The sequence below is a fragment of the Papio anubis genome, chromosome X (assembly GCF_008728515.1).
Source record: "Papio anubis isolate 15944 chromosome X, Panubis1.0, whole genome shotgun sequence".
Lineage (NCBI taxonomy): Eukaryota > Metazoa > Chordata > Mammalia > Primates > Cercopithecidae > Papio > Papio anubis.
Window position 1 is genome coordinate 49,874,857 of NC_044996.1, and position 26,751 is coordinate 49,901,607.

The 26,751-nt window shown below is 47.4% G+C and overlaps 1 protein-coding gene across 1 annotated transcript; it reads left to right on the top strand.

Moving 5' to 3' along the window:
- The first annotated feature begins 404 nt into the window (after positions 1–404).
- Positions 405–25,525, top strand: LOC101004914. Its single transcript, XM_003918071.5, has 9 exons — positions 405–1,005; positions 4,102–4,232; positions 4,522–4,589; positions 4,827–5,050; positions 5,174–5,256; positions 7,092–7,232; positions 10,410–10,624; positions 16,354–16,503; positions 22,073–25,525. The coding sequence occupies exons 1-9, from the start codon at positions 935–937 to the stop codon at positions 22,361–22,363; spliced, it is 1,374 nt and encodes a 457-aa protein (XP_003918120.1). The 5' UTR covers positions 405–934; the 3' UTR covers positions 22,364–25,525.
- Positions 25,526–26,751: the final 1,226 nt, after the last annotated feature.

The following is a 26,751-nucleotide window of genomic DNA, read 5'->3' on the forward strand; positions in this document are numbered from 1 at the left end:
GAGAGACGACCTGAGGGAGGAAAGCAGGCAGGGGAATGGTTGCACAACTACAAGGGTGAAGTGGGATGGGGGCAGGTAGACAGACGAACAGACAGACAGACTGCACCTGAGGAGGGTTCCCAAGTTCCTCTGTATCATGCATCCTCTGTGCCTCTGTCCAGAGAGTTGGGGGAAAGCTGTCCCTACCCTCAGCCTCTTCACTTTCTCTCTAACCTGAAGCTGTCAGCTTGAGAATACCTGGTGGCGCTGCCTAAACCCTCTCAGGTCTTTTTCCCCCTGGTAAAAATCATTAGGACTTTACTGTTGGGCTCCAGCATGGCTCCAGGATGAAAGGAAAGCTGGTCGGGGGTGGGAGGTGGGGGGCGGGGGGAGCAGGGCCGCTTACATGTCCTCCTGCAGCTGGGGAGTTAGAGGTTGGACAGAACACCTCCGGCCCTCCCCAAGCAGCCACGGCAGCCCAAGCTCCTCCCCAGCACACAGGCAGGCTCTGAACCCCACTCCAGCTGCTGCCGACTGTGCCTTTAAATTGCTGCTTTCGGAGGGTGCATCTGGGGGAGGTGGGAGGCAGGAAAACATCTTCCTACCGGTCTCCCTCCTCCCTCCCCACCAAGACTCTTCAGGGTTTAGAGAGTGATTGCTGCCCAGAGAGAGTCTTTTCCAGCTCCCGGCTGGCAGGCTAAGGCCCTCCGGAGCCCAAGGCAAGCCCAAGCAGAAGCCAGTAGGGTTATCTGTGTCAGGATCATTTCCAGGGGAACAGTTCTGGCCCCTGGCAGGTAAAGACGGGCCAGAGGAGAAGAGGCAGAAGAGGAGAGAGAGCAGGCTCTTTGCGAGCAGCCCAAGTTGGAGAAAGGCTCTGTACTTTTGGCGTTCCTGCAGGGATATCCTCTCTCACGTTGGCAGCCAGGCTGAGAAAGGGCTTCAAGATCCCCGCGGAATGACAACTCTTGTTCCTGCAACCCTCTCCTTCCTTCTCCTCTGGACCCTGCCAGGGCAGGTCCTCCTCAGGTGAGCTGAGTGGGGGTGAGAAGGAGGTGCATGCAAACACTAGCCAAGGGGAATGGGCAACCTGGGCATCTGGCACACTTTCCTCTAAGTTTGCACAAAGCCCACAGTCTGCAGGGCTTCAGGGGAGGACACGCCCTACCCCCCGTTAGGACCCCAAGAGCTTCTTATTAGAGATGTCAAGGCCCCGGTCATGCTGGGAATGTTTCTGCACAGGTGGAGGTTTCCTAGGCCTGGGTAGGGGTTAGGCAACTAAGCCCCAGAATGGAGGGTGTCTGTCCAGCCGCCTAACCCTGTTTCCCTATCATCTGGGCCACACACTGCTGAGATCACTAAAAATGACAGAAACATCTGTCAACTGCCAGCCCAAGAGGCTTCAAGTAGCAGGGGTTTGGCCCAAGACCACATCAGGATGGAGCTGGGCTAGACATTCTTTGGCCTTCTGCAGTCACCCTGCTTGTGCTCACTTGGTTGCTCCCTATTCCTTGAGGGGGAAAAGGTAGCAGTCACTTCCTGGGCTTGCAGGAAAGACATCCTTTGGGCTCCCTGTAAATGTTCCCCCACCAACTGCCCCTTTCTCATTAGACCAGGAGCCAGCCTAGGTTGGCAGGGTGAGTTGAACAGGAAAGATGGCTGTAGCCTGGGCTGACCTGGTCATAAGAGGAGTGCCTCCAAAGGTGGAGGGGGTCAGTGCCACTACAGCATACTCCTCCTCCTCTTAATCCAAGAAACGTCTCAGGGCTGCTTGCCTCTGTGAAGCCTCCTGCTCCACTGTTTGCAGACACATTGGCTGGCAGGCAGGCAGGGATGCAGAGCAGGGCAATACACTTCTAAAGAGTGAAAAGCAGCTCAAAGTGGAATGGCAGCACAGCTGGAGTTGACAGGAGGATGCAGGCAGAAGGGGGCACCACACTGGGCCTTGCAGGCCCTCCAGGAGGGGAGGCTGCCTCAAAGCCCAAGGTCCAGTAAGAGCGTTCCCACTGGGACTTGGAAAGCAGAGGCAGTTAGAGCAAAACAGGCCCTTAGAGAGTCTGGAGTCCAAGTCCTTCATTGTACATATGGAAACTGAGGCCTAGAGATGGGGAGTGACCTGCCCAAGGTTGCTCAGCTACCTAGCACCAGAGTTAGAGTTCTCTCCCTGTGCTGCCCCAGAACCTTGTATGAGAAAGATTGTCAGCTCTGGATCCTCCTAGGTCCTGCAGGTGTTTAGGACTTTCCGGGAATGAAGGACAGGAGGGAGTGGTTGCACACTGTGACTGCTCTTAGGTCCTCAGACAAGTTAGCTCCAGAAGAGGGAACTGCAACAGGGGCTGGGGCCCAAGACTGCTAAGCCCATAGCCTGTCCCAGGATACTAGGTCTAGGATTAGCAGGAGAGGTGACCTGAGAGTGGGGCTGAGGACAGTGGGGAGGGTCCAGTTTCTCCATGTGCAGGACCATGTGGCCTCCCAGCAGGCAGGTGGCAGGTGGCCAGCAGCAGCAGCACCTGGCTAGTGTGGACATCCTGTGGTGAAGTCACAGACTTCTGCTTGCTCCAGCACCACCACCAGCCTCCTTGGATTTTCAGAGCCTGCCTCTGTCCCCAGGGTAAGGGCTTCCTCTTGCTTAGAAGATTCAAGGAGGCAAGACTCTAGAAGGTCAGGGTGGGGCTGCCACTGACCTTCCCCTACTTTGGCTCCTTGGCAGCCCACCCTGGGCTGCCTGCACCATAGTAATTGTGATAGATAGAGCTAGTTTTGAAGTCAATAGCTCTGGATTTGAATCCTGGCTTTACCACTCACTAGCTGCATGATCGTGAAGCATTCACCTCACCTTGCTGATCCTCAGTCTTCTCATTTATATAATGGGGGTGATCATAATACTTAGTCGAGAGGACTAATGTGAGAACTAAACTAGATAGAGTGTGTAAAGCATTTAGCATGGTGCCTTAGCTATTTTTATTATTCTATCGGTCACTGGATGGTACATGGATCTATTGGGAAAGAGGAGCCCACTGGCTCAAAAAAGACTAGTCCCCAGCAGGACAGCAGTTACGCCGCTGCTCAGTCCCACAGTGTGGCAGCAGCAGTGACAGTGGTGGAGTCGGCTATAGAGCAATGACAGCAGGCAGGAGGGAGCAGGAGGTGCCTGGCCCAGCCTGGAGTCCAGCTGAGCTCGGCCCTGAGCACTGCTCCTGTCCCCAAGGTTTTGCTGAGCTCCTAATCCCTAGTTTATCTGTTAACTGGCAAGTTGGTAAGTAGGCATATGGAAGGGGCTTTGCTGCTGTTAGAGGGAAACCTGTTAGGGGAAAAGGGGACTGGCTTCTAAGCTATGCCAAAGCACACTGGCTCCTTCCTCAAAATCAAGCTGTTAGCAGGGAAAATATGGGAGTTGACCTCAGCATGTCTACCCTACCGGGAGGCTTTTCCCCATCCCTAGAGTCCTGCTTCCTCACCATAGTTACCAAGACTAGTTCCCCTGCCTGCAGTGGCATGGCCCTTAACTAAAACGTAGCTCAAACATAGCTTCCTGCTGGAGCACAGGCCAGAAGCCAAAACTCCCTCTTCAGATGCTAGGTCCTACTTCCTGAGCAGCCCAGCATAAAGCCCAAGCAACTGAAGCCAACTCTCAAAAATAAAAGTTGTCCTTGAGCCCTTCCCATCCTTGACTAGGCTAGACGGGCAAAACTTTGTAGTAGCCACATCATTTCCCGCAAGACATCACTCATTGAGTGTTTTCCAAGTACCTTCAGAAAGAGAACACTGGATGAGGCCTCAGCCTAGGGTATGAGTCCTGACCCTGTCACTAGCTCTGAGACTTTGAACAAGTCATTCCTCCTTTTGAAGCCTCAGTTTTCTCATCTGTAAAATGGGAATAACAGTCCTCACCCCCATCTCACTGAGAATTGGGAGGGTAAGAAGATCTACTGTCTGTGAAAACACTTTTCTAGTACTAACAGGTAGGCTGCCGTGTTGATTTATGGCTGTTTTTGTTCTCGTTTTGCAAATGGCACCCAGAGACCCATCATCTTCTGTCCTCCTGCCTGAGGGGTATGGAAACGGAGAGTCTGTGATAAATGCAGCACACAACTGGCCTCAGACTTTTTTACCTCTCCTGTCCAGGGTGGCCTTGGCAAAAGAGGAAGTCAAATCTGGAACCAAGGGGTCCCAGTCCATGTCCCCCTCTGATTTCCTAGACAAACTTATGGGGAGAACATCTGGGTATGATGCCAGGATTCGACCCAATTTTAAAGGTAAGAAATCTTCATCCTATAAAAACTCCCCCCTCCCCACCACCTTTGGCAGCACACTACCCAGCCAGCCCCTATTGCCTCCCCTAAGGAAAGGAGGCTGGAGGTCCTGGGCTAAGGCTAGTTCTAACAGCTCAGAAGGAGCCTCCCCACCCCATTGCCCATGGGCGTGTGTAGCTGGCACTGATTTCTCCCAGCAGTGCCCTGGCCTGAAGCTCAGGGAGGGAGTTCTGGAAGCTGCTCCCAGCCTCCTGGAATGCCCTGCCAATGGCCTATGCTTTGTTACCCTCAGGCCCACCCGTGAACGTGACCTGCAACATCTTCATCAACAGTTTCGGCTCCGTCACTGAGACCACCATGGTAAGGGATCTCCCCACTCCCCACTTCCAGCCTAATGTGAGTGGGAGGAGCCCACCAGATAGCAAGCTGGCATCTTTTGCCATATCAGCCCAAGGAAGGCTCCTTCTCCAGTGAAAAATGCCTACTGCCCGAGATATGCTTCCAACACTCCTCCTCATGGCCCTCCTGCCCATACAGGCTTGCTGGGCCCCTGGGAATGGCAATGTTTCTGATGGGCCCATATCTGCACCCTCCCAGGACTACCGGGTAAATGTCTTCTTGAGGCAACAGTGGAATGACCCACGCCTGTCCTACCGAGAATATCCTGACGACTCTCTGGACCTCGATCCCTCCATGCTGGACTCTATCTGGAAGCCAGACCTGTTCTTTGCCAATGAGAAAGGGGCCAACTTCCATGAGGTGACCACGGACAACAAGTTACTGCGCATCTTTAAGAATGGGAATGTGCTCTACAGCATCAGGTGCACCGGGTGGACGGCCAGGAGAAGAATTTAGATGAAGACCGAGGAGTGGGAGGAGGGTTCCCTTGTGCTGTGATGGGCCCCAGTAAGCCAAAGTCATTTCTTTCTTACTGTCCCCACTAGGTTGACCCTCATTTTGTCCTGCCCAATGGACCTCAAGAACTTCCCCATGGACATCCAGACCTGCACGATGCAGCTGGAGAGTTGTAAGTGTCTCTATAGAGTCACAGAGGACCTGGAATAACAGTGAGTTAACCCGACCTCATGACATCACAGACGAAAAGGGCTACCCAGAGTTGGGAAGAACTTACTCAAGCACACCCAGCCAATTCTTGGCACAGATGAGACTAGAAACCAGGGCTCCCTAATCCCTAGAACAGTGTGTTTTTCATCCCCACACTATTTGCTGATCTGGCTGTTCCATGGGGCTGGGGAACAGGAAGGCATCAGCCTTATGCACAAATGCGTTTGTGCTGTTTTGGGGGGCGATTTGAGCGGCATCTTCTCTGCCCAAAAGTATGTCCCCTCTCACAGTGCCTGAAGGAGTTCCACCTTTACTTCCCTTGAGTTAAGGCATTGAAGATGCCTATAAAAATGCCAAAGTGGGCAGGGTGGGGGCACTCGTGGAGCCCTGGTTCCCCACAAACACAGATACCTTTGTAGAGAGGAAGGAGATGACAGTTCTAGGCACAGGACAGTGCCTAGAATGAAGAGGTCAGCCAAGGGCTCCTCTGTGGCAGGGGTGCCAGCCTGGAGGGGCTGCCCAAAGTGCAGAGGAACCAAGGATGACAAGGCTGGGACATCACTTATTTCCACTCCCTCCTCATCTCCTGGGTCGGGGGAGACTGTTAGATCTGGAGCCATCCACTAGATGTTCCCAGAAGAAGGCTTATAAGGCTGTTTCCAGTATAAAATAACTGTAATGAGTAGAATGTGTCTTGTGTGGTCAGCTCTTTAGAGTTCTTAAACCACTTTCACACCCGGGCTCTCAATATCCCTTCATGGCAACTCTGAAAAGTGGGTAGAGCAGCTACTATAATTCCCGTTTTACAGAAGGGGAAGTGACTTATCCAAAGTCACAGAGCTACTCTGGGTCAAGGCCCAACACTGGATGTCTGTGAGCCTGGTGTTTCTGCTCCCATCTCTACCTGACATGTGCAAATATGGTCATATACGTGGCATGAGCCCTCATGAACTGCTATGTATGTGTGAATAACTTGGCATGTTCAGATATTAGCTTTAAATTTGTCCCAACTCAAGGCCCTGGCTAGGATCTATGGTATGCACATTGTCCCATGCATGACTGGCAGGATATAAATAGCTGTCTCCTCCCTGAGGTGGTGTGGCAGAAGCTCTGGCTCTGAGGCTAGCTCAGCTTAAGACATGTGTTCGGCCGGGCGCGGTGGCTCAAGCCTGTAATCCCAGCACTTTGGGAGGCCGAGACGGGCGGATCACGAGGTCAGGAGATTGAGACCATCCTGGCTAACACGGTGAAACCCCGTCTCTATTAAGAAATACAAAAAACTAGCCGGGCGAGGTGGTGGGCGCCAGTCCCAGCTACTCGGGAGGCTGAGGCCGGAGAATGGCGATCCTGAGCTGAGATCCGGCCACTGCACTCCAGCCTAAGTGACAGAGCGAGACTCCGGCCTCAAAAAAAAAAAGACATGTGTTCAGTACACATGCTTACTCCCCTGGGCTTGAGATATGGCAGGAGGCTCCTAGCTGGGTTCCTTGACATTTTTCCAACCCTCTTGACCTGCTTTCTAGGTCTGCCAAACTAATTTCTCTCTGGGCTTTTCTCAAGCTTGAAAACAGGGTAGGAGTCTATAGTCTTCCTGATTTACCTGCCCACTCAGGATGGGCCCGTGAGACAACTGACCAAATGTCCTCTCCAGAAAAGTTTCCCTTTCCATGATAAGCATGAAGCTCCTAAACCCCAGACCTTACTCCTCACCTGTTCTCTCCTGCCTGTTCTGATCCTACCCCTACCCCCACCCAACACCCACACTCTGCAGCCCTCTGCCATCTCTGTCACTTTCAGTTGGCTACACCATGAATGACCTCGTGTTTGAGTGGCTGGAAGATGCTCCTGCTGTCCAAGTGGCTGAGGGGCTGACTCTGCCCCAGTTTATCTTGCGGGATGAGAAGGATCTAGGCTATTGTACCAAGCACTACAACACAGGTAAAAACCAGGATCTTTATTGGCTGTGAGCCACAGGAGAACCTTCAGATGTGAGGCAAGGGGATAAGTCAGCTGGCCTCTATCAAAGGTTCAATTTATGTCAGATATGGGGCCAGGTGCTTCATATAACTTATCTATTTGTGATAGCAATTATAAATACCATTTTTCAGAAAGGGAAAACTGAGGTTCTAAGAAGTTAGTTAAATCAAGTGTCCAAGTCATATAGCTAGCAAATGGCAGATTTAGAATTTAAATCCAAGCCTTCTAACTCCAAAGTCCATGTTCTTGTTCCTGTCGCATGCTGCAGAGCAAACGACAGTGGGTGGAAAGTTTCCCACTTTTCCTGGGGTCAACTTTGTGGGGAAGCAGGGAATCCATATCTGGTAATAGGGAGTGACTATGCTGAACCCAGAGGGAACAGGCCTGAGGGCAGTGGCCAGCTTACAGTCCACACCTCCCACTGTGCCACCACTGCCAGCTCTCAGGAACTTCCCAGGTGTGAAATGTCAGCTAAGAAGTGGAGAAGGGCTGCTTTCCCAGCCTGAGCATCTGCCCCCCTGCAGCTTCTCTAAGAGTTGCTGGCTCCACATTTTCCCTGACAATTTGTCTGCACGGAGCTCTGACCCTGAAATAGAGGCAGCAGCCTGAAGAGGGGAGATCCCGTGTCCCTTCCATGGTGGGCTGATATGTTTTGGGTACTGCCCCATGAATATGGGTGTGCATGTATGTGGGGCTGTGGGGAGTGGGAAGAGGAAAAGGCCATTGAATTTAGAAAATACAAGGGGGAATGAAAATTGATACAAACTTTTTGGAGTAAAAAAGTTGGCAATCTGGCCGGGCGCGGTGGCTCAAGCCTGTAATCCCAGCACTTTGGGAGGCCGAGATGGGCGGATCACGAGGTCAGGAGATCGAGACCATCCTGGCTAACACGGTGAAACCCCGTCTCTACTAAGAAATACAAAAAATAGCCGGGCGAGGTGGCAGCGCCTGTAGTCCCAGCTACTCGGGAGGCTGAGGCCGGAGAATGGCGTGAACCCGGGAGGCGGAGCTTGCAGTGAGCTGAGATCCGGCCACTGCACTCCAGCCTGGGCGACAGCGCGAGACTCCGTCTCAAAAAAAAAAAAAAAAAAAAAAGTTGGCAATCTGTATATAGATCAGTGGTTTTCAAACTTTGGTGTTCATTATATTCCCCTGGGGAATATATTAAATATATTAAAATGCTGGCTCCTGGGCTCTACCTCTCAGAGATTCTGATTATGGTTACCTATTCTTGGAGTGATGCCCAGAAATCTGCATTTTAACAGCATCTTGAGGATTGTGATGCAGGTGGTCCAGCGAACATGCTTTGAGAAACTTTAGAAGCTAAAATTGTTTTTCTACTTATTTATCCAGGAATCCTACTCCTTGAAATGTATTATATGGAAATATTCCAAAATACTGCATTGGCCTTTGACCCCAAGGGGGCTCCTGGGTGACTGTTTATATTAGCAAAAACTTGGAACTGTTTTAAATATCCACCAATAGGGCAGAGGTTAAGTAAATTACATAGTGTGTCTGCTTAGTGGATTAGTATGCAGACGTTAAAAGGGATGGTTAACAAGGTGCTTATATCAATGTGTGAAAGTACAAGTGAAAAAAGGTAAGATTCAGAGGTATAAATACAGAATGATTATATTATGGTAAAAGAAATAAACCAAAAGCATGCATTTAAAAACTTTGGGTGGAAATAGCACTAAATGTCTCTAAAGTAATGTGATACAACAGAAAAAAGCAAGAAGTTTGGAGGCAGATAGAGCTGAGTTTGGATTCTGGCTCCATCATTTACTAGTCGAGTGCCCTTGAGAAACATAACTTAATCTCTTCATGCCTCCATATTCCTATCTGTAATATGAGAGATAATAATTTTACTTGCCCCAAAGAGTTGCTATAGGATTAAATGAGATAAAGTATATGAAGTCAGGTCCTTAGTAGGGGTTTGATAAATATAAGCTTATGAATATTATTATCCCTTCTCTACTTCTCATTTTTTCTATACTAAACAAGTTTTAATTTTGGAATTAAAAACAAAACTGCTACTGCAAAAAAAAAAAAGAAGGAGGAAAGAAGGGAAAGAAAATATGGGTACCTAATAAAGGCATGTCATGACAAGAATCCCAGGGTGGGATGAAGTGAGGTGGATTCAGGGAACAGTAAGAGGTCACAGCATCATACAATGTGTCAAAACCATAATCAGTCATTGACGAAATCACTGGCTTTGAAGAATCAAGTAGGCCTGATAAGACTAGACCTAGGCCAGAATAAAATAACAATATATGCACCTTCTCCTTTTCACTTGGATTATCCTGAGCCTCTGCTTCCAAGAGAAGCTCTGAGCTAGTATTTTCTCAGCCCTAGGGCCCTGGAAAGCAGAGTAAAGTGAAGGTTGCCAAAGGAGGTGGAGCATTGGTTGGTGTGCCTGGGCCAATGCACTTTTTGCTGGTGGAATAGAAGGCCTGATGCTCTATGGGAACCCACTCCCCGCAGTCTGGAGCTGGTCTCTGTTGGGCGGTTTTCAGATGTTTGCTATCTGGCTCTTCTCACTTGCTTAAGACACAAGCAGTGTTTATCCCAGTGAATTGTTGTTGCTAGAGAGCTTCTGGGGCACTAGCAAGCACAAGCATGGCTGCTGAGATCTAAGTGGAGTCTAAGCCAATTGCTTTGTTAATAATGATAATAGTAACAGCTACCTATGTGTCAAACACCTCAAATACATTATCTTGTTTAATTTTTCCAATAGCCCAGTGATGGAGTTGGTATCACTACTCTGTTTTACAGTCAAGGAAACTGAAGCTCAAAGCACAAAGTCACACAGTGGAAGGTTCAGGATTCAAACCCAGGCAGTCTGACTCTGGAGCCCTCCTGCTCCTTATCCTCTTGCTGTGCCGTCTCGTGAAAGGCCTTCTGCTGGAAATGAAAGTGCTGGGAGCGAAAGGCCAAGTCTTTGATGGTCGTTCTGAGAGCTTCCTTAGTATATACATCTGGCGCTGCCTGGGGCCATTATGAAAGGCTCATTCATTGGCCCAGCTGAGGTGCCCAGAGGCTGGTCAGCAGAGGGCTGCCCTCTTCCTGTCCTAATCCCCTTAGGCTCAGCTACAGACTGGGGACCTGGGGCCTGACTCCTCACCTCTGTCCTTGCAGGGAAATTCACCTGCATCGAGGTAAAGTTTCACCTGGAGCGGCAGATGGGCTACTATCTGATTCAGATGTACATCCCCAGCCTACTCATCGTCATCCTGTCCTGGGTCTCCTTCTGGATCAACATGGATGCTGCCCCTGCCCGTGTGGGCCTGGGCATCACCACCGTGCTCACCATGACCACCCAGAGCTCTGGCTCCCGGGCCTCTTTGCCTAAGGTGAAGAGACATGCAAGGGAACTTGCTTGCCATAGAGCACCCCATTTCCCATTCATCCCAATGTGCCCTCCTGCTCACCATTTACCTTGGATTTAAGGTTGAGAAGACCCACTGGGCAAGAGCTGGTGTCCTGCATTCTCTCTCTCCCTGTAATATACTGCTAATAACATTGTTGACAATGTGGAGGCTGGGGTTAGGGATGCTATCTGCCTAGGGAATGAGGAGAGACAGTGCCTTACTTTGACTCTCTTCAGGAAATATTAGCGTGTCCAAGGTCAAAAGATCCTCAGCAAGTAGAAAGTCCTACTCCCTCATGATACAGATGAGGAGAATACAGCCCAGAGTGGTAAAATAACCTTCTTAAGATCATGCCTTGTAAGAAACAACCAAAAGAATATCAGAGTTTTGAACCAATTTCTGTCGTCTTACTGTATCAGAAATTAGAAACTAACACAAAGCGCTCTAGAGACAGTATCCATTCTTTTGGGATGAGAAAATTGAGGTAGAAAATAGCAATTAAAGTCAGTGGACTCCAGTTGTCTGGGCCCGGTGATGTTTTGATTACGCAGGAAGATTTGTGCTGATGGGACTGGGCACAGATTCTCCCTGTCTCATGCCTTCATGTAGGGAATTTAGAGGTCACCTCAAAGTCCTTACAGTCAGCAAAGCTCTGAACAAATCAGGGAGCAATGCCATTTATTCATTCAATAAATATTTATTGAGCATGTACTACGTACCAGCCACTGAACTTTGTCATGTAGAAATAACAGGAAGTGCCGGGCGCGGTGGCTCAAGCCTGTAATCCCAGCACTTTGGGAGGCCGAGACGGGCGGATCACGAGGTCAGGAGATCGAGACCATCCTGGCTAACACGGTGAAACCCCGTCTCTACTAAAAAATACAAAAAACTAGCCGGGCAAGGTGGCAGGCGTCTGTAGTCCCAGCTACTCGGGAGGCTGAGGCAGGAGAATGGCCTAAACCCGGGAGGCGGAGCTTGCAGTGAGCTGAGATCCGGCCACTGCACTCCAGCCTGGGCGACACAGCGAGACTCCGTCTCAAAAAAAAAAAAAAAAAAAAAGAAATAACAGGAAGCAAGAGCAACACAGTTCCTTGTGGATCTTACAATGAATATATTCCCTCTTGCACTAATTTGTTGGGAACCAGGCCCTATGATCTCCCATCTCTCAGTGCTTGTTCCTAAGAAGACTTTTTACTGGGGGCTTACACAGCAGGTAATTTCACACATCCATTGTGAATTTATGAATGTGCTACATGGCTGGGAGTAGGGTAGTGATTAGGAATAGGAGATTGGGATCAGCAGATTTGGGTTTGTCTCCCAAGCTCATCATCTACTAATAATTTACCTTAGGTAAATTCCTTAACCTCTCAATCATCTTGCCTGTAACATGGGAATAAGAATATTACCAGTTCCGGCTGGATGCGGTGGCTCACGCCTGTGATCCCAGCACTTTGAGAGGCCGAGGCAGGCGGATCACATGGACAAGAGTTCGAGACCAGCCTGGCCAACATGGTGAAACTCCATCTCTACTAAGAATACAAAAAAAATTTTGCTGGGTGTGGTGGCGTGTGCTTATAATCCCAGCTACTTGTGAGGCTGAGGCAGAAAAATCGCTTGAACCTGGGAGGCGGAGGTTGCACTGAGCCGATGCACCACTGCACTCCAGCCTGGGCAACAGAGCAAGACTCTGTCTCGAGAGAGAGAGAGAGAGAAAAAAAAAAGAATATTACCAGTTCCATAGGGTTATTGCAAAATATAATATATTAACACACAGGACAGTGTTTGGCACATAATAATCGCTCAATAAATGTTAACTATTGTTATAATTATCAGGTGTCAGGGTTGAAAAAACTGAGTGATGAATCTGGGGCTAAAGCAGCTGGTATCGTCCCTAATTATTTTTGAGTTGTCAGAAACCCTTTGAGGTGGTCCAAAGCCCTATAGGGATAAATGGTGACGAAACTCAGATCAGAATCACATGTCCCAGGAAACGCTGTTAGAGATCATTTTCTGTAAATGTGTTTCCTAGATGGACAGGGATATTGACAAGGCTCTGAGAGGCAGGCTGGAGTTAGGCAAGGGCTACACGGCCAGACCAGGCTGTGATGGTCGTGTTTTGATAATGGTCTTGTAAGGAGACCAGAAGCAGAAAAGTAGTTCAGACCTAAGAACCCTGCCCTAGTTTATTACCTCTGCCACACAAGGTGATTCATCTCTAAAGCAGGGAGGTACTGAAATTTATGCCTTATTCTTGCCAAGAGAACTTCCTTTTCTGGTTCCCTCCTGTGAGTGAACATGATCCATCTGCTCCCAGGAATCACTTAGTTTCCTTATTTGGAAAAAACAGTCTTTGTTGGAGGGTTGTTTGCAGCATTTGGTACCTTCTTGTCAAATTTTAATGACTTCTTTATGGCCTCATTGGCCAGTAAGCAAAATATCCAAGCCTGCACCCTGAACTAAATAGCCTCATTATCCAGCCCCTCAGAGCAAAGGACTCAGTAAGCCAGGGACTGCCTGCTCACTCCTGAGTTTGTGTAACATTAAGTTTGGTGGGGGCCGCATGAGGTCAGTCTAGGGGCTTCCAAAAGCCACACCAATCTCACACCCCCTAATACAACTCTAGTGTCCAGAATGAGAGTGGCAGAGGCTTACTTTGTAAGGGAACTCAGTTGGGGTGACCATTCCTCATGTTCCCAGGAAACAACTGTTACTTTGCCTTTATGGTGCCACCAAAGGCACTGATTACCATCTCTTTGCTGGGCCTTTGATCCCCTCAACTGCAGGGAACTCAAAGCAGGATAGAAGGACTAAATGGAAGTTTCTTCCAGAGGCTAGGAGATTAGACCTAAAGTTGCAGCAGGGAAGGAGCCACTTCTGTCTAGATCCTATCATCTCAATGGCCTACAGCTATTGGGGCAGGTAGTGGTAAAGAGGGTAGACAGCAAGCAGAAACCAGCAGATATGCACATCACATGTTGCTAAACCGTCTATCTGTTCATTCATTTAAAAACATATTTACTATAGGCCAGAAACTCAGCTAGGCATTGGAAGCAGAACAGTGATTGAGATAGAAACAGTCCGTGCCATTGAAGAGCTCACAGTCTAGTTGAGGGAATGGCCAGGTATGTGATGGATGCTAAGAAGTTGTAGGTAACCTGAGCACATATAGCAGGACAACCAACACAGACTGGGATGATTAGGGAAGGCTTCCCAGGGGATGTGGTATGTAAAGTGAAAGCTGAAGGATAAGTAAAAGTTATCCAGGTAAATGAGAAAAAGGATAGAGGAGATTGGCTCTTTGGGAAACTACAGAAATAGTTTACCACAGCAGATTACAAGGGGTGTGATGAAATGAACAGGTAGGCAAAGGCTAGATATCATGATAAGGGGAGCATAGACTGTATTATAAGGGTAATGGAGAACCACTGAAGGATCATGAAGGGGAGTGATATAATCAGATTTACATTTTGAAAACAACTCTGGCTGCTGTTTGGAGAACAGATTGGAGGTGGCAAGAGTAGATGCAAGGAGACCATTCAGAAAACTTGCAACCCTTCAGATGTGCCAGGATAGTGAGTGGACAGATTCCTGAGTTTTTGTTTGTTTTTGTTTTTGTTTTTTAGACAGAGTCTCACTCTGTTGCCCAGGCTGGAGTGCAGTGGCACGATCTCAGTTCATTGCAACCTCTGCCTCCTGGGTTCAAGCAATTCTCCCACCTCAGCCTCCCTAGCAGCTGGGATTACAGGCATGCACCACCACACCCAGCTAATTTTTTGTGTTTTTAGTAGAGATGGGTTTTGGCTGTGTTGGTCAGGCTGATCTCAAACCACTGGGCTCAAGTGATCTGCCTCTCAGACTCCCAAAGTGCTGGGATTACAGGCATGAGCCACCACGCCCAGCCAAGATTTTCGAGATGTATTATTGACACACTTATCATTAACAGGACTTTCTTCCTAGTGCTTAAAGTGTCTTTTCCTTTGATGGTCTAAGGACCTTCATGGCCATCCTTTTATAATGATGAGTAATTACCTCATTATTGATCTTGCAGGTATTTGATATCCTTGGGGGCACTGTCAGACTGAGGGATGGTGAATGAAATAGGATGCCCTCTTAGTAAGTGGCAAAGTGGCAAAATGGAGACACCAAGGGATGCTTCATCAGGGGTGTGTAGTAACCCACTGCCACTATCTCAGTGACATTGCCCTAAAAGAGTTAGAGCAGGGTTTTTCACCCTTAGCACTCTTGCCATTTGGGGCCAGATAATTCTTTGTTGTGTGCGTGCATGTGTGTGTGTCTGTGTCTGTATGTGTGTCTGTGTGTGTCTGTATGTGCCTGTATGTGTGTCTCTGTGTGTGCATGTCTGTGTGTTGAAGGCCAGGCAGGGAGCTGTGTACTGTAGAATGTTCAGCAGCATCCCTGGCCTATACCCATTAGATGCCAGTAGCCACCACCTCTTGCAAAATTGTGCCACCAAAAATGTCTCCAAATATTACCAGATGTCCCTGGCGGGGGGCAGAGTTGTCCCCAGTTAAGAATCACTGAGGTAGAGGATTTATTTATCCAGTGAAACTTGCTCCTTACCTGGGATCTGCAGCACTCTCACTTCCCATCATAGCAGCGGCTGATTAAAGAAGTGGCTTGTCCGAAATTCTGTTCTTGCTGGGGTGTCCTATGTGGTGAGCTCAGCAGCTGAAAGCTATGTAGCAGGTAATTTGGTTGAGGAGATGAAAAGATCTAAACCTGAGCTCTGTCCCTCACTCCTGGCCCCACCCATCTGCAATGCCTGGAAGAGGCCAGAAAGTGGGAGACAAAAGTATTTGGAGGCTGCCAAGGAAAGTAGTGAGGGGAGAGTACAAGGGACTGGATAGGTGGATGCCAACCACATCTTGCAACTAGCAAAGCATCCTTAAAGGGGTGGGTGGTGTTCCCTCAGTATCCCTGCCCTGTTCTCTCCAGGGTGAGAGATGAGGCCCCAGCTCACTACTGAGCCAAATTCATCAGCAAAGCCTTTCCAAAAGAGCAACAAGGAAAACCACAAGACCAGGGGAAGAACAGGGGTGGAGGAAGGAACTCCTAGTCTGTCAAGGGAAGAACAGGGGTGGAGGAAGGAACTCCCAGTCTGTCAGTGAGACCGCAGCCTAAGTAAATGGCAATGCCACTGAATTGAAAGCCCAGAACATCCAGGTCCTAGTGCCACCTTCTCACTGGGTAATCTTGGCTAAGACCCATCTGCTCTGGGCCTTAAGTGTCCTCATGTGTCTCACATCGGTATTGTGAACGCTGCCTGACCAATTACCACTGAGGCTGTGAGGACCCTAGGAGATAACAGAGGGAAGACAAATGCAGTGTTCATGCTCATTACTGTTTATTGAAAGAAAAGAATCAAAAGAAGCTCAGAATGAAGACAATAATAAAAAGCAGAAGCAAAAGTTCAAGAAGAATAAAGAAAGAAAGGGAAAGAATTGTAGGAAGGAAAAACTTGTAGAGGTAGAGTATGAAGAGTGCAAAGAGGTGGAGTATGATGGGCAGTCCTATCTTTTCCATCTGGGCTTTCAGACGATGGGATATGTCGTGGAAAGCTTCTTTAAACACCAGAAAAAATTCAGGATAAAGTTCAAAAAGAGCAGGCAATCGATAGGGGTTGGAAATCGACTCAGTAGGCCATGGAAGGACTTCAAGAAGGTTGATAGTTCTGTCGTTGGATGTTGCAGGTGTCCTACGTGAAGGCAATCGACATCTGGATGGCTGTGTGTCTGCTCTTTGTGTTCGCTGCCTTGCTGGAGTATGCTGCTGTCAATTTTGTTTCTCGTCAGCATAAAGAATTCATACGACTTCGAAGAAGGCAGAGGCGCCAACGCATGGTGAGTACAACTAGGGAGGGGCCCACTGCCTTTCTCCTTTGGACTCCTTTCTCCCTACTCCTCCTCCCCACAAACCAAGACCCACCCCAGAGCTGCAAGGACTAGACAGGCAATCAGAAACCCTGGGTGCAGTGGCTCGCGCCTGTAATCCCAGCACTTTGGGAGGCCAAGGCGGGTGGATCACGAGGTTAGGAGTTCAAGACCAGTCTGACCAACATGGTGAAACTTCGTCTCTACTAAAAATACAAAAATTAGCCGGGTATGGTGGCGGGCACCTGTAATCCCAGCTACTCAGAAGGCTGAGGCAGGAGAATTGCTTGAACCTGGGAGGTGGAGGTTGCAGTGAGCTGCAATCACCACTGCAATCCAGCCTGGGCGACAGAGTGAGACTCCGTCTCAAAAAAAATAAAAATAAAAATAAAAATAAATAAATAAATAAATAAAAAGAGATTGCTTTGAGAAGTAGTAATTGCTCCCCCCACAACCTGGAGGAAGGTAGCCCAGGTTGTCATACACTAATTGGTAGTTAAGAATTCAACAGCCAGGCATTGGTGCCTTTCTAGGGGAGCATTATAAGAGGGCCCCCATAACTAAGTTGGAATTGAGAAACCACCACTTGCCTGTTCTGACTGTTGGATTTCTTCTTCTTGATCTTCATTGGGTTCATTAGAGTTGTTGGGCTTGGGTTGTTGTTCTTCCTCACTCTTTTCTGTTAACCTCATTTCTTCTACAGTAAAGTGATCACCTGGGGAAATATAAAAGAAATCTTGTCGTCATGACAACAGAGGCAGTTTACCCCCAATTGCCCAGACAATAGGTGCTAGGTAAGTTGTCATGACAACAGAGGTGCCTGGGCCAGCCTCACAGAAGCAAGTGTCCAATTATGAGCAAAGCTGAAAGGCTTGCTGAGCTACCTACTGGTCGCTTAATCATTAGAGACGCAGAGTTCTGGTCTGTCTTCAGCTCTGACTCCATGTTTTCTGTCTAATCTGGAGGCTCTAAAGCCAGAGAGGCAAGAGCATAATGACCTCTGGGGGATGGGAAACAATGCTTTGAACCCACTGTTAAAATCCTGACTCTAGCTTGTCTGGGCCACACTAGCACAACGACTGTTCTCTCCTCCTAACACACCACCTTCCACCTCAGCTGCTCCAGGGGCACCCCTACCATATGTCCGCACTAAAAATATCTCACAAACTACAGCCTTGGTTTCATGTCCCTTGCTAAGGTCCCTTTCTGCTGAGGGCAGGGCTCCTGTCTCATCTAGTGGTTTAAATTTATCAGTCCCTGCCCTTTAGTCCTTTAGTTGGTCCCTGGGCAGTATGCCCTCTAGTGGACTAATCCACAACTACATGTCCTCGAGTAGGACTCATTCTTCAAGAAACCTAAAAGCATTTCCTAACCCATACCAAGGGTTAGGAAAAAAAAAAAATATATATATATATATATATATATGTATATATATATATACACACACACACACACACACACACACCTAGCAGAAGGGCAAGAAAAGGACACTCCATTTTCTAAGCTAACTGTCCCCACCCCCTCTTTAGCTGTGTCGAACAAATCTGCCTGCAGGTACCAAAATCTTATCTTTATAGGAGTTTTGATCTTGGTGCCTTCTCAATGCCTACCTTGGGAAAAAAAAAAAAGCAGACTGCCAACCAATCCAGAGTCCTTTCACCAGCTAAGTTGCCTGTATGGATGTCCCAGCAACAAAAAGGCTGCCATTGTTACTGTAGAGCTACTCCAGGTTGACACTAGTCCCACCTCCTTTCCTGAACTCCTGCAACCTGCAACTGCCTACAGCCTGTCCCCTCCTGCTCATATATATAGGCTGATCCTGAGCTCATAATGGCGTCTGTCATGACCAGTGCTCAATTATTACAAAGTTACAACAGCAGCCTGGGCCTTGCTTAGGACTCTGGGGCCTGCCTGAAAGTGGGCTGAGGCTTATTATTAATGTGAATAAAACTGAAAATCAAACCCGTGCCATTCATCATGTCCTTTTTTGAGTCTTCTAAAGTCACTGCTATCCCAGGACCTGTAGCAGGAATTTTGGAGGCACCAAGCAGGCTGAAAAAATTGATGGAGAGTTCATCCATTTATAGAACCTCTGTCTGGGCCCTACTGTTCCAGCTAGAGAAAAAGAATTCTTCAGTCTGAGAGGGCAGGGAGAAAATCCATGTGATCTCCAGGGAACCCTTAGCCGAGAGTCAGTTAGGAGTGTTCTAGGAGCCAGCCAGCCATTCACGTCTTTTCCTCTCAACTCTCTCCTCAACCAACAACTCCATAGCATGGTGGCTCCCTTTCATGTCACTGCCTAAAGTGGTTTACTGTTTACCCATGCGATCCTGCACTGCCTTCCCAGCTAGTCCGTAAACTTCCCCAGGAAAGGGAAGCCCTTTTTCATTTCCTCAGCAGGTCTTAGCACCAGCCTCTGGCCACAGCAGTCACGTAACCCAGCTCACCAGCTTTCACAGGCTGATTGGAGAGGACTGTGTCTCAAACTGGACAGAGCAAAAGCTTTGTCATGATCAATAGAATAATTTGATAACTGGAAGAAATTTCAAAATACTTCCCAGTCCTCTCAAGGGCTTGGTCCCAGAACCCTGCCCACCTCTCTTCATCCTCCAGCACCCTCTTCATTCCCCATTCTGTAATCTCCTTTTTTCTAGCCCCTCTCACTTCAATACATATCACTCTTTCCCATCTCCACACTTTACCTCCTACACTGTGTATTCCCTCCTTAGCATGGTTATGAGATATCTTCCCTCTCTAGCTTCTCAGTCCTTCTCCCCTACAGATAGCCAGGAAAAAAAAAAAAAAGTTCTATTTTAATAGGTATGTAAGCCACAAAGTGGTATTTAAGGTTCCAATGTCCCTTTCCAGCACACACACACCACACACAAACACCCCTCAGAATTTGGCCTAAAGAGAGAATACCCAAATGCAGGATGCCCCACCCCTGGATTTCAAGCCACTCATCTTTGCTCCCCCAGCTACAACAGGTACAATATGTTAATATCATAAAAAGCCAAGAGCAGCTTACTCTATTGGCCGTATTTTCTCTCCCGTGTGAAATGGCTTTTTCCAGCCTGGGAAATGTGTCCAGATAATTCCCTTTAGACTTACTATGATTGGAGAAAAGGGAAAATAGTTGGATCTATAGAAACAGAAATAGCAGTTGGATCCAACTTTCCCCCTCAGAGCTTTTTTGCCAACATCTTTTGCTTACATCCTCTAGCCGGGGTGGGGCTCAGGGAATCAGGTTGAGTACTGGGGAACAGGGTTATCTGAAGGACCCTGAACTGGAAATCAAGGGAGAAAACCATTTTACTTACTCCCCTCATTTTAAAATTATTGCAAAATATTTTGTTTGCCTCTGGTTCTTCACCTCGAAAATGGGTCCAGCACAACCTCCCCTGTCAGAATAGTGTAAAAATGAATTACAGAATACATATGAGGTGAACCAAGGCCTGTCTTTATGATGACAGGTCAGCTTCTAGTCATGTCATCATCAAGGGTTACTAGGACCTGCAACACCAACATCTCATACACAAAGCCACTTTTCTTTTTTTTTTTTTTTTGAGATGGAGTCTCGCTCTGTCACCCAGGCTAGAGTGCAATGGCACGATCTGCACTCACTGCAACCTCCGCCTCCCAGGTTCCAGCGATTCCTCAGCCTACTGAGTAGCTGGGATTACAGGTGCCTGCCACCATGCCCAGCTAATTTTTGTATTTGTAGTAGAGAAGGGGTTTCACCATATTGGTCAGGCTGTTCTTGAACTCCTGACCTCGTGATCTGCCCGCTTCGGGCTCCGAAAGCGTTGGGATTACAGGTGTGAGCCACCGTGCCTGGCAAAGCCATTTTTCAATGTGTTGCTATAGCTGCAGAGGGCCCATGATAAAGACCCTGTGGTGTCCCTCTAACTGAGAGGGACAGAGTGTTTAAAATCTACTTTATCTGGCCGGGCGCGGTGGCTTAAGCCTGTAATCCCAGCACTTTGGGAGGCCGAGACGGGCGGATCACGAGGTCAGGAGATCGAGACCATCCTGGCTAACACAGTGAAACCCCGTCTCTACTAAAAATACAAAAACTTAGCCGGGCGAGGTGGCGGGCACCTGTAGTCCCAGCTACTCGGGAGGCTGAGGCAGGAGAATGGCGTAAACCTGGGAGGCGGAGCTTGCAGTGAGCTGAGATCCGGCCACTGCACTCCAGCCTGGGTGACAGAGCGAGACTCCGTCTCAAAAAAAAAAAAAAAAAAAAAAATCTACTTTATCCACATTTTGCATATATCTATGTCATACCTATACAATATACACATATCTTTTTCTTATAATTTATAATAAATACCTCAGGTAGCCATAGGATGACCAACTCTTCCTAATTTGCCTTGCACTTCCCCAGTTTCAGCCCTGAAAGACCCAAGTCTCAGGAACCCTTTCCGTCCTGGACAAACTGAAATGACAGTTTGCATCGTCCTCCAAGGGGCCATTGCACTTCAGGTGATTTCTTAGATACTTGAAATTTTGACTCTAAAACCATGAATACTTTAAGAAATTACCACCATCTTTGAAGGAAGGATTTCTCAACTCTGTCCTTTAGAAGTAAATAAAATTAGGTTTGTTAGGGTTGCATATAAAATAAGACTAAATAGGCTGTGAATGGGGGCCTGAGGGCCTCATATAAGTAAAGCTCCCTCTATTGACACTCAGAGATTTTGGTTCTCTCTCTCTCTCTCTGTCTTTCTCTCTCAACTTTATCTTTCTGTCCCTACTTCCTGGCTCCCAGCTGTGTTTAGCTACTAAATGTTGTCAGCTAACTATTGGAAAATGGACTTTTGGCAGTCTGCCGCATTACTTAGTGCTTATATAAAATTTACCCCTCACTGGGCATCTGTTTGTCATAATGCACACATTATATATGAATGGAATGTGCCTTGGGTAATAAAAATTACCCTGGATGTACTGACCCCTGTGTCAAATTTGCTGATTTGCAGAGTAGCACACATATCTGCAATAAAGTGATCAGCTTTATCCTAATTTGGATAACTCATTGGGTTATTTAAAACTTTTGGAATTTTCAGTTGTAAGTTGAGATAAATTTTCAAAGATACAATACAAAAGGGGAATGAATTCTGAAGCTTTTGAAAGTCATTAAAGTCGAGTTTACTAAGACTCAGCTTCACTATCTAATAGTTTTGTTGTTTTGTTTATTACCAGTCAGAGATAACTTGACATTGAGATGTCCTCTCACAGCGGCTGGCACTTCGCTGGATTTTAGATGGCTCTAAATGATGTTTTGCATTTTACATGGGTGGCTTGGAGCCTATCTGCAATGGAATCATAACATACACCATATGTAGCACGTATAGCTGCTTAGCATACATCTATCTCATGACTAGTGTTGTGACCATAAAAAGTATGTAGTGGGCCTGCGTACCCTAGGCACCTTGTCTGCATAACATCCCCTATGAGATATTGATGTGTGGTCTGTTCTCTATCCCTCTGCCTTTGAGCTTTGACCTCAAATTCTGCCTTTTCTTCCTTGTAATTCCAGGAGGAAGATATCATCCAAGAAAGTCGTTTCTATTTCCATGGCTATGGCTTGGGCCACTGCCTGCAGGCAAGAGATGGAGGTCCAATGGAAGGTTCTGGCATTTATAGTCCCCAACCTCCAGCCCCTCTTCTAAGGGAAGGAGAAACCATGCGGAAACTCTACGTGGACCGAGCCAAGAGAATTGACACCATCTCCCGGGCTGTCTTCCCTTTCACTTTCCTCATCTTCAATATCTTCTACTGGGTTGTCTATAAAGTGCTACGGTCAGAAGATATCCACCAGGCTCTGTGAATAGGGTGGGAGCTATAGAGTCCTGCTGCTGGCCTCCTGCTTCCTCCTGGGTGGGCTTTCTCCCTCAATTAGACTCCATTAGGGCTTGGACAGTTTCTTCCTGATCTCCCACTCAGAACTTCAACTACCAGTCCCAAAGCTATGTGGGCCTATACTGCATGGTGCCAATGGTGGCTGTACTTAAAAAGATGGCTTATCTACCCTAGTCCATATTTTCTCCATACTTTCCCATTTCTCATGAGACTAAGGTTTGGCCACATTCCTGGGGCCAGGATGACCTTCTTCTCTTGCTGGAGCCTCTCTGTTTTCCAATACTCCAGTGGAGAATATTCAGAACACTGCTACTAGATCCTGGCATTTGTCATCTTAATCTGCACCACTTCTCCCCCTGCTACCTCCCATCCAGAGCCTGGCCATTACTCTGTCCTCTGTCCCTCCTGCTGCAGATTCAAATGGGGAGTTTTTCCTGTCCACAAGTACCGCCCTGTGGGGCCCAGTCAGGTTTCCGCGCAGTGAGAGGAAGGCAAAGCCACAGGTTCCCCAGCTCTTGACAAGGTTGGAACAGTCATAGGCTGCACTGGGCTAGCGACTATATGGCCCAACAGAGAGGTGTTCAGCCCCAACAGAGAGGGGCTCTTGGGAAGCCCCACACTTTGTCTTTATCCCTTTTCCTATTGCGCTTGTCTGCTCTTTCCTGTTCACTGAGATATTCCTCTTGTCTGTCTCTTAGTTTTGAGGAGAGCATTCTGAGCTGACCAGGGTAGCTGGTCCAGAAATTGCTGTCAGAATTGGGGTAGAGACTTTGGGCTCTCAAAAAGACTACCCTTCCAGGTCCACCAGAACATTCTGGTCTCAGAAATATTCGTTCCATTTCCTAATTAACTAGCATGGTGGCAGGGTCTGTTGGACAGCTGGGGAGTGTAAAAAGAGAAAAATACTTGTTCTTTAAGAAACTTACTTGATGATGCTAGAAAACTTTCGAGAAAAGTGAGCTCCAAGGTAGTGGAACCCAGGAGGAGTAGCATAGAGAAACTTTTCACAGAGTGTCTTTTGCTGGCTGGGCTTTCATTTGTTTCTTCTTTCTCTCCAAAGTCTCTATTTTCCAGGGCCCCTGATTTCCAACCTGGTCCTTCATCTCCTTTTGGTGAGTAAATGGTGCCACTGCAACCTTGTTAAGGATAGAATGGGCTTCAAGTTTCCTGGGGAGGAACTAGGCATGTAGAGGACCCCTATACTAGATCAACATTGATTTGACCAACATCAGGGTAGCAGTTGTAGAAGTTAAAGAGCCATAATTCAGAGTTGCTTCTTCACCCTTCTTGCTCCACAAAGAGAAGCAGTGAGTAGGTGTAGAAGTCAGTTGAAGCTACCAGAAATGCCAGAATGGAGAGGGTTGGTGTGGAAAAGCCCACTTCAGGCCTGACATACCACTGAGACATGCGGAAGCATGTGCCTGGCACACTGAGACCTTTGAAGTGACCAACTGTGAGCAACTGAAACAGGAGAGATTAAAGTATGGAACTGACACTGGAAGAAAGAAGTGATCAAATGATCTCTTAGACATCTTGTCCTTTTCCCTGAACCTAGAATAATTAAGCACATAAGTCCAATCTCTCTCTCTGCTTCTCTCTTTCTCTCTCTCTCCTTTTCTCTCTCTCTTTCTCCTTCCCTCCCTCCCTCCATATGGTGATCCAAATTGAAAGTCAATAAATCCAATGGTGAAAGCAAATCCTATAATCAAACCAACAGCTTGACTTTGTCTTTATCCCTTTTCCTATTGCGCTTGTCTGCTCTTTCCTGTTCACTGAGATAGTCCTCTTGCCTGTCTCTTAGTTTTGAGAAGAGCATTCTGAGCTGACAAGGGTAGCTGGTCCAGAAATTATTTTTATTGGCAGTATTATAACTCTGGTGCCAAGGATATTTAAAACAAAATAACTGGCATAAGGGAGCAGATTGAATTGAGAAGGGCAGAAAACCCCTGTTTTCCTATTTCTGCCCAGGTAGTGCCAATCAATGAGAGGCCACAAGCAATACTCCTTTGAAAGGAGCAGAGAGCATCTCTTTGATACTCTCCATGGAGGGGCTGGGGTGTCAGGCTGCTGCAGCCCGAAGGCGGGGGTAGCAGGGAGGGTGAACTATGGAGATGAGCTTATTGCACAGAGCTCTACTTGTTATAGATCTTGTCCAGATGGGCCAACTGCACAAATCTGCCCTGTTGGAAGTCTCAAGAACAATGCCCTGGAGACAGCTACAGCACTGAGCAATAGAGCCTGCCCAACTGGGACTCAGATCAGGGCATCAGCTGGTACTGGGAGCCAAAGAAGCCAAAGTACCAACCAACATAATAACCCACAGGAGCACACAAAGCTAGTCAGAGGCAATGCCAGGTGGAAGGTGTTAATTCCTCCCCATCAGAACCCCCAAGAAGGGAAGGGAGATGCACGGTGTCAGAATCAGGTGCAAATGACTTTAATTTTCCTCACCCTTTCAACATATGTACAGGGGCTGGGAAATACTGGATCTCCCTAGGAGCATCTGTCACCTAGCAATCTCTCAATCATAGAATAAAAATTGGACCCTTCTTACCACAGTGAATCGGCAGGAGGTCACAGGAGGCTCACTTGGAGGTTACTTCCATTTATCATCATTCTTATAGTACTTACCCCTCCGGAGGCCACACTACCTTCTGCCTAGATCACATCTGAAGTGATGCTGAGATTTAAAACAGCATTTTTTAAAGGGGAAAAAATTCCTACATAAATAAAGTGTTTTGGGTGTTTTCATTAATTCATTTTTAATATTTAATGCCAGCTGAATATTTTATACATATATTTTTCCAGGGAAAGCGCTTTATTTATTCAGTTGTTGTTAAGGCTATCAGTGCCTCTATCTTCCCTTCGGTTTGCTCTGCTCTCTGGAAAACCAGTGGTCTGTCATCTTTTATTGCCTCATTCTACAACCACAGCCTCTTGTTCTCCCAGAATTCACAGGCAAAGCAAAAAGAGCTTTCTATGTGGAAGAAAGGTAGTGAAGACAATTTATTCCTTTAGCTTTCTCCTATAAGCATTTGTCCCGGCCGGGCGCGGTGGCTCAAGCCTGTAATCCCAGCACTTTGGGAGGCCGAGGCGGGCGGATCACGAGGTCAGGAGATCGAGACCATCCTGGCTAACATGGTGAAACCCCGTCTCTACTAAAAATACAAAAAACTAGCCGGGCGTGGTGGCGGGTGCCTGTAGTCCCAGCTACTCGGAGGCTGAGGCAGGAGAATGGCCTGAACCTGGGAGGCGGAGCTTGCAGTGAGCCGAGATAGCGCCACTGCACTCCAACCTGGGTGACACAGCGCGAGACTCCGTCTCAAAAAAAAAAAAAAAAAAAAGCATTTGTCCCTACCTGTCACCAAAGAAGGGGCACACTTCTGGTTGAAAGGTTAACTTGACTCTTGAAGTTATTTTCTCTTTTCACTGGGCCATGCAACTATCTCAACTTTGTCCAGAACATATCACCTCCTGGGAATCTTACTGTGTGTTCCCACTTGCCTCTCTGTACTCTCAATGGAATATTATTATCTTATCATTTCTTGCTATCAAAATATTAAATTTGATTTCACTATGTTAGGATTAATGGTCTTCCTAGGCTATGCTGCTAATGAAAGACAAATCAACCAAGCATGGGAACCACCAGGGAATTAGGAAGCCAGGTAGCATTATCATCTGCTCAATGGAGGAAATGTAGAATAAGCTCTTTGACGGCAAGAACTGTATCTTATACAACTCTATTTTTATTTTTTTATTTTATTTTTTTGGTAAAGACAGGGTCTCACTATGTTGCCCAGGCTGGTCTTGAACTCCTGAGCTCAAGGGATCCTTCCACCTTGGCCTTCCAAAGTGCTGGGATTACATGGGTGAGCCACCATGCCTGACCATTATACAACTTTTTATCTCACATAGCTCCTGGTACCTAGCAACACTCAGTATGTACCAGTATGTACATGTAGAATGTACATGTAGTGTGACTTCCCATTCGGTTTACTGTATACCACATACATTCTCTTTCTGTGAACTTATTGGTCACAGAAAAAATAGACCTAGAAGAGATTTTATAAAATTGGATAGAGTTCACACACACACACATGCATGCATACATACCACACACACAAACTGCTCTTTGGGTGTAATAGAACCAAAGCTAAGAAGACAGCAGAACCTTGTAAATTGTATCCCTGAATTAAGAATGATAATGTTCTCAAGTGTACAACTTCCTAAGCACACTGCACATACTCACTTCCCAAGGGTAAAGAGGGCACTGTGCATGCAGGCAGCCCACCCTAAGGGAAGAAACTTGGGAAAGCGATGCAAGACACCGGAGGTAGGCCAGCCTATAAAGTCCTA

Coding starts and splice junctions, on each gene's coding strand:
- LOC101004914 (XM_003918071.5), top strand. CDS start 935: ATGACAACTCTTGTTCCTGCAACCCTCTCCTTCCTTCTCCTCTGGACC. Junction 4,590..4,826: donor CCGTCACTGAGACCACCATG/GTAAGGGATCTC, acceptor GCACCCTCCCAG/GACTACCGGGTAAATGTCTT. Junction 5,257..7,091: donor CACGATGCAGCTGGAGAGTT/GTAAGTGTCTCT, acceptor TGTCACTTTCAG/TTGGCTACACCATGAATGAC.